General features: G+C 40.4%; 1 protein-coding gene across 3 annotated transcripts in view; it reads right to left on the reverse strand.

Moving 5' to 3' along the window:
* Positions 1–11,288, reverse strand: part of tmcc3 (transmembrane and coiled-coil domain family 3) — a 42,448-nt gene that overhangs the window by 19,049 nt on the left and 12,111 nt on the right. Inside the window, exon 1 of one of the 3 annotated variants that reach the window (XM_087179038.1) lies at positions 8,363–8,616. The exons of 1 other annotated variant lie outside the window; for it this stretch is intronic. In XM_087179038.1, coding sequence (XP_087035164.1) covers positions 8,363–8,497 — 135 coding nt within the window. In that variant the 5' untranslated portion in view covers positions 8,498–8,616. Of the gene's footprint in view, positions 1–8,328; positions 8,617–11,288 lie in introns of those variants that run through there. One more of the 3 variants, XM_023425315.2, reaches the window with a different exon arrangement.

The raw sequence follows: 11,288 nt of genomic DNA on the forward strand, positions 1-11,288 counted from the left end.
CCCACTCCACTTGTAAATATTAGAAACAGCTCTCAGTAAAGCATCAACAACAACAACAGTCTCCAAAATGCTCAAAGATAAATAAACTGAATCAAAGTATCACAGAGCTGTTGTGAGACTGCATTAGTTTTAATTAGGTGCTCCTTATGACAGAAGACTAGACGGCCCATATTCAACCCCCACATGAATAAAAGTCTGAAGTTCAGATTAATATTTCAACCAAAGGCAAGAATTGAAAAGCATTGTGAGCAGACAGAGAAGCAAACAGCCATTTCTGTAGATGCAAAGTGCTTTTAGCGCTCGAAAGTCATTTTGGATAATTATTTTTTCATGCCACTCCGCAGTTCGGCTGAAACACTGACTGTTAAGAACATCTTAGAGTCTGCTCTTACAGCTAAAATAACAAGACACACACACACACAAAAAAATAAAAAATAAAAACAACTATATTTTGCAGCCCAGCCAGCAGCATCACCACGAGATGGGATGATGAAGACAGAGCCGCTGACAACTACTATTGGTGCTCCAACTGATCACTGGTGCCAACTTGAATGAGTCACTGTGCTACTGTGAAAAATCACTGAAATCTGTTAGGTTTGGTTGGATTCTCTTGTAAGTAGTATGTGACAAATAGCTGCTTCAAATGCATACATTCAAAGACACAAGACGTTGGTTGGTTGTATATGACTGGCAGTATAGGCTACGTCCACGCTGATACGTTTTCATTTTAAGACTCTGTCCAGACGACCATTTTAGCTCGGTATCAGAAATGATCTCCGTCCAGACTAACACACCTGAAAACACACACACACACACACACACCTGAGCAATCACATACACCGGGCATGTGCAAGCCGGTGTAAACAGGAATCAGATTGTCTTCTCTGCACTTGATTAGATGCAAAAAATAATACGAACGAGAAACAGCAAAGACAGCTGCAGTGTTGAAATGCAGAATTTAACTGAACAACAGCTGCTAGCAAAAGGTCAGAAACGCTTGTATTTCATTTTCATGTTGTATTCACCCCTGGTAGTCGAGGCTAATGACACCCAAATGAGGGAGCGACTGTGGGTGTCTACGTCATCGTTTCCAAAGGTCTCCGTTTTCGCCTGTCTAGACAACAAGTTTTCAAACTAAACTCGGGTCCAGCAGCGTTTCCAAAAGTCCAAAGTCGTGTGGACGGGAGGAGAAAATGTAGTAAAAGAGATGCGTTTTAAAACGAAAACGCAGTAGTGCGGACGTATAGCAATAGCATATAGCAAATGTGGCTACACAGACCACAAGCAGAGTCAGGTCATCTACATTATTATCAGCAAAATGTTCCTCATTTGCATAAAGAACATAATGTTAGTTATGATAGTTATATTAGAGTGGTGGCTTCAAAAAGTGAATTTGTTTGTTGTTTTTTTTCCTGAGAAATGAATGATCACTGTGATACTTGATAATTAAATAAATAGGTTACTTGTTTTGTTAACCACACACACACACACACACACACACTTCACTCGGTCATTCTGTATTTAGATGCCAAATATAACACAGGAAAGAGCTCAGCCACATTCAACACCTCTATAGAGAGACGCTCCATTTTTGGATGCCTGATTCAGAGCCTAACACTGCTCTGCATTTTAAAACAAACACACACACACACACGCTGACACACTAACCTACGTACATACTGTACGTGTCCACGCAGTCTGAATTATCCTGCATTCGTCCAAATGCAAACACTCCCCTGTACATTACATAACTGTGACTGGCTAGTGTGTGTGTGTGTGTGTGTGTGTGTGTGTGTGTGTGTGTGTGTCAGGAACTCTGCACTGAAATATCTCTGACTTTATTTACACACAGTACATTACAGAGAATGTGTTTGACTAAGGCTCTAGCTAACACAGATTTTGCTCCATTGTTTTAGGTTTTTTATTTTCTATATTTAACTTGTGTTCTGAAGTTTGTTTTTTGTGTCAGTAGTATTTACCACATGCTGCTCTTTTCATCTGTCCATCCTGGAGGACAATAAAGTTTCTGTTTTGGTCCATAAAATACTCAAAATGAAACTTTAACAAGCAGTCGACCATTTTCGGTTTTGGTGATTGATCATTTGTGTCATTTAAGGAAATAGATATATTTTTTAAATCATCTGATTTAAGCTTCTAATTTGAAAACATGCCCATTTTCTAAAGTCCTCTAATAGAATATATCCATGCTCCGGACCATTTATCAGCCAAAACAAGAAGTCTGAAGATATTAACTTGAGCTTTAGACAAATGATTAACTGACACAATAAATCCACTAATGAACTGATAATGATAACCATTAGTTTCAGCTCTATCAAAGTGTCACAATTTCTCAGAGCCAGTAGTAACGTCTTCAAATGTCCAACCAACTGTCCAAAACCAAACAGCCAATTCACATGATATAAAACAGGTTTATAAACATAGAAAATCTCCATATTCGAGAAGCTGGAACCAGCAAATATCTGGAATGTTTTATCTTATTAAATCATGACTAAATCGATTAGCTCTGAGTTGATAAATAATATTAAGCGTAACAGCAAAGTGCTAACCAAATACTTTTAATACCAATTGTTTCACCACTTTGTAAATTAATTCACATAGGGCTAAAGTGTCATTAAACCAGGTTGCAGAGCTACAGCAGTCAGTTGATCGAGGAGCAGTAGTAAGTTTTTAAGCAAAAATGCCAAATATTTGATGTTTCATCTTCTCCCGTGTGAGGATTTGATGAGTTTCTTTGTTGTACATGATACAAAAGTGAATATTTTTTTTGTTTTTTTTTCTCTTGGTCCAACAAAACATATGAAAGATTGTTCACATTACAATGGGCTGATGGAAATTACAGCATTTTTCACAATTTTCTGACATTTAATCGAATCTTGAATTGAAGCCGTACTGTTGAGTTTGAGTGGTTGGAAAATAAAACCAAATTCAAGCAGCTAGTCAAATAAATCTCCTCAGTGTTTATCAATTGGCAATGAATCAGCTTTATATGCAATGACTAGGGGGAAAAAAAAAAGAAGCTGTGTGTGTGTGTGTTAGCGCAACACAGGATCTTTTTGATGGGCACAGCATTTGTGTGTTGGTTAATCCGCACCGTGTTACTCACACACCCGGCATCACTGCTGGTGTGTCTATTCACTGACAGCTTAGCCCACTCAATCCCTAATCCAAGAGCAGAGAGAGAGAGAGAGAGAGAGAGAGAGAGAGAGAGAGAGAGAGAGAGAGAGAGAGAGAGAGAGAGATAAACCTGTGTACCTACATGTGAAACATCCCAATAATTTACATTTCACAGATCGCCTCTCTCTTTGCACGCCACTGCCTCCTCCTCTGGCGCTCGCATGTCCGCTCATTTTTAATAACGTTAAGCCTCGTTTATTCCGGGACACGAAAAAGAAGAGGGGGCTAGGGGAAACGGATTCCACCGGTTGCCGTGACAACAGACGCGACCGAGCAGAGCCGGGCTCGCACCTCGCCGTAATAACCACTGAAGCCAGTCGAAGGGCGAAGACCATCAGTCAGTTCCCATTCAACTACATTCACTCCTCCCAGTTTGTTCTCTCTCAATGGCCCCGGCTCAGCTCATCACTGTGATTTGTGGTGCTGATGGGGAACTCTGTCAGTTTGTATATACGTGTGTGTGTGTGTGTGTGTGTGTGTGTGTGTGTGTGTGTGTGTTGGCAATAAAACAAGGCTCACTGCAGTAGCCGGTTTCCTGTAGCCTACAGACGTAGAAGTGAAAAACAAGCTCTGACCGGCTGCATGAAATCAACTGTTGTGTTACTTAGGGGAAAATCCATAAACCCCAAAGGCAGGGAACACATTATACAACTTTTAAGCTCTATTTGTTTTGCTCTATTTTTATTGTCTCTTTTTCATGTAAGGAACTAGAGCTGCAACAAGTCGACAAATCAATTTATCTGCAACTAATTTTTGTAAAAAATGTCATTTTTTTAAGCAAATCCTTTGATTCATGCTTCTCCAACGCTGGTGCTCGCCTGATATCTGATTTACATGGACTGGTAGCACCCTGAAGGATTTCAAGAGACTAAACATAAAAAGCAAGTTGAGCCTGTTCCTCCCTTTGTTTTGTTTTTGTTGAGTCAACCAAAAGCCATGGAGCTTAACTCATGAGCTGTAACTAAGTGATATTTTCACAATAGACTGATCTGTTGATTATTCTTTAATAATCCTGACAAGTCATTGCCAAGAAATACTAAAAAAAATAGCCCATAACAATTCCCCAAAGCTCAAAGAAGTTCAGTTTACAAAGATATAAAAACAGAGAAAATTAGAAAATTCTCTCATTCGAGAAATTGCAACCAAAGAGTGTTTGGTGTCTTCGGTTGATATAATGACTTTGTTGTTTTAGAGCTGCAACGATAAGTCCAGAAAATCCATTAGCTGATCAACAGAATAATAATGAGCTAGAATTTTCTAGCAAAAAAAAAAAAACCGATACAAAGAGTTGCTGCTTTTCTTTGTCTTACGTAACTTTAAATTGAATATCTTTGGGTTCTGACGTCACCTTCAATCAATTAAGTGACAAAGAACTTGGCAGATCAATCAATAATGGATAGATGCAGCCCTGAACTACAAGACAGTTATGGTAAATTCATTCTTAAAAAAAGGGAGGAACACCTACAAGACACAACTATAACTGAAAGTACAGATAGTATTTGAACGAAACGAGCTGAACAACTGCACTGAAAGAAAGAGGAAAACATTTTACATCCTATCTGATAAACAAAACAATCCGAGACTTCCATTCGCGTTTGCCATTGGGTAGAAATAAATGTTCCTGCACAGTCAGGTTATTTTAGCTTTTCTTTGGTGTCTAACAATCCAACGCTGGAGCTTAGGGAAGTCTCTGTGTGATGCATTTCCCAGCCAAAACAAACAAAACAAACTGTATCTTGATGTGTGACTGATGCCAGACAAATGCTGTTTCAGTAATAAATAGATTCCGGTTATCTCTGTGCCAAGAGAAGTTGAATTAGACCTTGGGCAAGACAATCTCTTCTTTACTGACGTGAGGCTGAAGAAGAAAGTCTTAGAAAAACAGGTCGCTGCCTGGAGGGAACGCTGTGGGGAACTCGGAGAAGGAAACACAACCTCATCCCTTTCCTTTAGATCAAAAACACACACACACACACACACACACAAGCGTCCAGCCTGCAAATCTTCCTCTCTGAAACTGATGTAATGATAGCAAGAGAAAAGGCTACTCCATGCATTAATTATACACCACCACCCACACAGAGACACACTGTAAACACAGAGACACACACAAACACACACGAGCGACCTGACCTTTAAGAGGCGTCCATATTGATATTTCGATAAAACTGAGTCAACAACAGTCCTTCTACCTGGCTCAACAAATCAATTTCCTCACCGATAACAGTCGCTTTCTCTCTTCATCACCGAGGAGATAAGCTGAGCACGTCTGCCCGGTTAAGACGAACGCCAAGTCTCCGCAGGCGCCGATGTGGGTCCCACAGAAGACCGCAACCCTCTGAACTGAAGAGGTGCTGATGAAATGCCAAATATTTTAGCGTGCATTATGTATGACGGGTAAGAGATGAGGTTAGGAGACACGTTTTTAATCCTGCTGCACTATATTTAGATTTGCACACAGGAAAAGTAATGTGTAACGTCAGTACTGAGGAAGGCCCGCTCATTAAACAACAGATTTAAGGTGGTATTCAGTGCATTTATGAACTCTGTACGTGCGTTTTAAGTGGATTGAACAGAAAATCAATAGACCGGCAGTGGGATTAATCGATTAATTGGTAGATCAACTGAAAAACAGCAATAGGGTAATCATATATGAATTACTTATTAAGCGTTTTAAGTCTTTTTTTAATCAAAACTACCAATATATCCCTAATTACAGCTTCTCAAATGTGAGGATTTCCATTTTTTTTTTCTTTGTCACATCTGATAATAAACTGAATATCTTCGCCTCTGGCATTTTTCACAGTTTTGATCTAATTTGCGTTGCTTTTTAATGCTCTTAGCTCACAGACTACAATTTATTATTATCAATTAATTAATTCATCAGTGTGGTTGATTCTTTCTTGTGTACAGTCAACACACTAAAAGAGGTTATAACACTTAATGTGTATTCTTTATTAAAGTTGACGATTTAAAATCCGCTTGGTACAATAAATTAAAAAAAACTCAAATATATTTACTTTGTTATCATTAAAGACAAAAAAGTAGAAAATCCTTAGTTAAAGTTCTGCATTCAAGCTTGAAAAATGACTCCCCCCAATTGATTAATTTTCTGTGTCTCGACTGATCGATTAAGTGATTAACCGTTTCAGCTCTCACATTTGAGAGAGAATAACTTGTTAAAAAAGTTGCAGTAGAAATAGTTTGCAGAGGCTTCAGTGTACTGTGCCGCCTCCCTTACAGACACTACACCTCCCAGCTACAGACAGGAAATTGTGCTCGAGGAGAGTGAGTGACTAACGCTGTTTCCCTCCACAACAACTACCACCTAGGTGCCCTTGGGCAAGGCACCAACAGAGCAGCTCAGCTGTAAACCATGTTTGCACTGGGCAGCTCCCAGGTGCTCAGTCGACACCCCCCATATGTATCCCCTGAGTGCTGTCAAATAAAGGTTAACCACTGAGGACGGGATGGTCTCCCTCCAGCTCTTGAACAGCTCATGAAGGCCTCATGAGTTTACAAAAGCCCCCCCCCCCCGAGTACTGATGCCTAACAGACAGCAGGACAACACACCACAGAGACATGGTTCACAGTTGTGTATGTGGGTGTCAGCTGGCAAAAAATAAAAAATAAAAAATCCTGTTCCCATCTCCCAGAAGACTGTAGCAGTGCGAGTGGCTCTTTTCTACTATTACATTGAAATTAAGTCAAACTGAGGAAGAAAATTGCAGCATTAAAGTAATTTTAAGGAACCTTTAAAATGGGGTTCACATAAGACCTGTGTGAATTGCATAGCAACACAAAAGGCGATGCACCTTGTACCCATGTAGACTCTTTCATACAACTCTCAGCCGAGGAGCCTGTATAATTGTTCTGCACAGGGCTTCACAAGAGCAGAAGCTCCTCCGTATGTGGGTCAGAGAAGAAACTGTTTTTCTGTCATATCACGTCACGTTATCCAACCTTTAGGAGGAAGAACACGGCGGCACAGGCATGTCACCACTGCATGTGTGGTCACAAAAATAACAATAAAAAGGCACATACTGTATGGCCGCTTGCCCCTCGTGCAACAAGGAGCTCTGCAGCACATATGGAGTTGGTTGAATGGAAATCAAATTCCATATGATTGGATATGATGACAGAAGGATGAATCTGAATCAAAGCAAAGCAAAGCAAAGCTTGTAGACAGACTAGATAAACCTGCTCCACCACTGGATTAGCCTGTGGGTGCGTTTACTGTTTGCAAACAGCACACTTGATGTCTAGATGATAAAACGTCTACATAATAATCACCTGAGCATGGTGTCAAAATGACTTATGAAGCATTACCACAACTTCGCTGTGTGATCAGATCTGGAAGAAGCTCAGCTCAGCTCATCTCATCTCATCTCCACCGAACCGCATTCAAAAATCTGCCAATTTAATGACACCTCACATATGTGTGCAGATACAGTAGTGCAACATGATATAAGAGGTTTCAGAGCTGGCGGACACTTCTCCATACTGCAGTCCCTTTTTATAGCACACGATTGTGGGAGTGAAAAAAAACAAAACAAAACAGTAAGAGACAAATGTTAAGAATGGAAAATTAAAGAGAAAGAGGATCTGTACCGAAATGCAAAGAGGCTCCTGAAGATTGATTAGGGGGAGTGTGTTAATACGTTATTCTGCAGCCAATACACACATTTTCTGACAAATAAATTAATAATTAAAGCTTTTTTTTTTCTTAAAATAAAGACATTTTTGTCTCCTCACAACCAAAACGTGACAGCAGAGGAAGGTCTGACAGCTGTTTCCACTAAATATTGAGGAGGATTTATAAGTGGCACTTGCTTTTCTACTGACAAAACCTCGACGGTTAGCTAGTTAGCTAGTTTTAAACACGTTAAAAAAATGACTTGTGAACTCTTCGCTTGTTCGTTGAAAACCGGTAATTTCCCACCTAATTAACACCAGGCTTCGTGGGCAGAAGAAGAGGGGGAGAACGTAAACGCAACGTATGGACTGGATATGGAGAAGTCGTTGGGTTTTAAACACTCAAAATAATCAACGTTTATCTCTGTTGAGCAACGGTGTCGAGGTTAGTTCGCTAACGTTAGCTAACTTTGTTAAGAGTGCACAACGGATATTTACCATTTTACCGCCGTTGCTGTAACTGTGTCCTTACTTCTGGTAAACTTTTCTCCACAGCAGCACAACGAGCTCCGGACATAATCTCGAGACTCCGACTGGGTCTCCCCGTTTTTGTTGTCCTCAGGTGTAAAGTTGACCGTTGTCCGTTAACATCGCCGGTGCAACACATGCCATCACAGCTCCCACTTACTGCTGCTACAGCTACTGGTGCTACTGGTGCTGCTGATGCTGCTGCCGCCGCTGTTGGACACCGACCGACGGCGGCAACAGTACGGTTCCCTCCCCGAGCCAGCCCGCCGCTGTAATCCTCTTAAACCCCGGCAGCCTGGGAAGCGCAATGTGTGATTACGCCCCGCCCACCGAATTACACAGAGGGAGGGGTTGCGGGAGATATCGAATACACCCACATTAATTAATTCATAGCCAGTGAATGAGGAGCTGTAGTGCCCACCAAACTAAAGTAGTTGTTTTATTCAAAATATTTGAGGTATGGAAGACAAAGCAAGTCATAAAAAGTAGTTAGTGTTGGAAAAATATTTTGATTCTTATTTTACATAAATGTACTACAACAATATACACTCTCTGGCCACTTTATTAGGTACACCTTTGCAACTTTTGTAGATGGGAAATGACAGAACCACGAAACGTTTGATGGTTCCAGCTTCTCCAGTGTGAGGATTTACCACTTTTCCAAGCTAGCATTGTGATAGACTGAATATCTTTGGGTTTTAAACCACTGATTGAATGCAAAAAAAGCTATGTAAAGACATCACCCTGTTGTTCTGGTAAATTATTATGTTCTATTATTATGCACTGTTTTGTCACAGTCCAAACAACTAATTGATTAATTAGAAAAAGTGATTGACAGATTAATCGATGATTAATTGTAAATGGGCTGGACAAACAATTAAATACCTCTCTCAACGTTATACAGTCCAGTTCTACACTGCTGCAAACTACAACCTCAATAATCAACATATAGTTGAATTAATACCTCTCTGTCAGCGTCGATCAAAACTGATCATTATTATCTTTGTAAAGAGAAGTTATGGCTGAGCTATTGTATTGATATTTCATAAAGGAGTACCTCAAAAAGTGGCCACTGAGAATAAAAGTACTACTTTACAAGTTAAAGTCCAATATACAAAATTTGCTCAAGTAAAAGTACAGAAGCATCCTAAGGTAAATTAATGAAGAATGTAGTTTATATCATTTGATTATATAGGTATCATTTTAATGTTATAGCTAGTCAAGATGAAACTAAATTAACTACTCATGCTTATCCTTTAACTACTTATATGATGATCATCAGTTGGTGATATTTTCACCTTAATACGTTTCTAAAGCTTCACAGTAATCCTCAACACTTCTCAACCACACCTTCCCAAACATTTACAGGCAGGCTTTTAGCGTGTGTTTACGGTTGACTAAAACACACAGTCACTTTGATAATTCACTAGCTGAAATAGGTAGACATGAAACAGGCCATATCTCAAATGAAAAGATGGATGAATTACCCCACGAAGGTCTGGGGACTGAGTCATGCATGATTTAGAGGCACGGCAGGTCTACTCTGGCCCTCCTGATAAAGAAACCAATTAGAATCATGAGTGGCCCTGTCATATGATCCGGGCCTGCTGATAGTTCACGGTCCAAGTGCACTATAAGAATTCATGCTCACGATACGACCTGGCATCTTATAAACACATACCAACATACTCAGAGGGGTTTTACCTCTGTCTTACTCTTCTGTCATTCGTCATCACTTTCCTCCCTCTCATGCATACATCGACCTGAAGCACACTTTATGAAGCCGGTGAGTGAGTCAGCCCCCTGTTAATCATTGAGACAAGTGTGTGTGCTGACAGGTCGGACACTCTGAGGCTCGGTGATTCAGCCTGCAGGGCAAAAAAAAAAAAAAACCAGCACCTGGCTCTGCGGCTGCCTGCAGGGCGATATCTCCTTTATTGAAATGTGAAGCTGATCCAGGCTGATTCAATCATATCATTTCCGTGAGTGTGTGTGTTAGGTGCATATTTAGAAAGCTTGCTGCTCGGCTCCGGGATAGATCTACAACAAATCTTTCTGTTATGATCAATCCAAATAACCTAATACACTTCCAGTCCATTTCCCCTGGGTATTGATTTATAAAATCCATGCTCATGCGTGTGAAAGAGAGATAGCAGGCGGGGAGTTAAATGTGACATTTAATTAGGCCTGGATTGGTGTTCTCTTTGTACTTTAGCATTGATTTGGTTCAGAGAGGACACTGGCTGTGGGCATAGAAAAAAAAAAAGAAAACTTAAGCCTTATGTAAATGCCATTAAGAGCAGATCTCTAATGGGTATTGCAGAAATAAATGACACGTGAAGCTGGAAAACTGCAAAACAGAAACAGAAGTGAACTTAAAGACTATTCTCTCTGCCTGCTCTGATTCAATGCAAGAAAAAAAAAAATTCTCATGCACGCACACACACACACACACACACACGCAGTTGCAATCCCCCATCTAAATGTCACCACATTTGACTTTTAATAAGTTCAATCGAGTTCAAATACAATTATCCTACAAATAGAAAGATGCAGCACAGCATTTTTAATTGGCAGGTGTAAATGTCAGAATTCATAATATAAGATTCATGTAAAATTCATGTGTGTGTCGAGGAATTAAGCATTTGCGTGTAATGATAATATGCCTTTGTTCCCTTTCCCCACCACTAATGTTTGTATTCTTTACGGACTTCCCGCCCCACTTCCTGTCTCCGACTCAGCCGTGACATCAGTCCGACCTCCATAACACCAGAGACTTCCGGAATACTGATGCTGGTCCGGAGCCTTTAGGTGGGGCTCTGGATTGTTTCGGTGCGGGACAGGGATCAGGACGTTCTGATGAGGGAGTCTGGAACATCATGGAGGGATTCCAGAATGTTAGTGTGATGGGGGTGTGGGTAAGGGGGGGG

The sequence above is a fragment of the Seriola lalandi genome, unplaced genomic scaffold, assembly GCF_002814215.2.
Source record: "Seriola lalandi dorsalis isolate HSWRI2012SDOR001 ecotype SW California unplaced genomic scaffold, Sedor1 jcf7180002054770, whole genome shotgun sequence".
NCBI classification, from domain to species: Eukaryota; Metazoa; Chordata; class Actinopteri; order Carangiformes; family Carangidae; genus Seriola; species Seriola lalandi.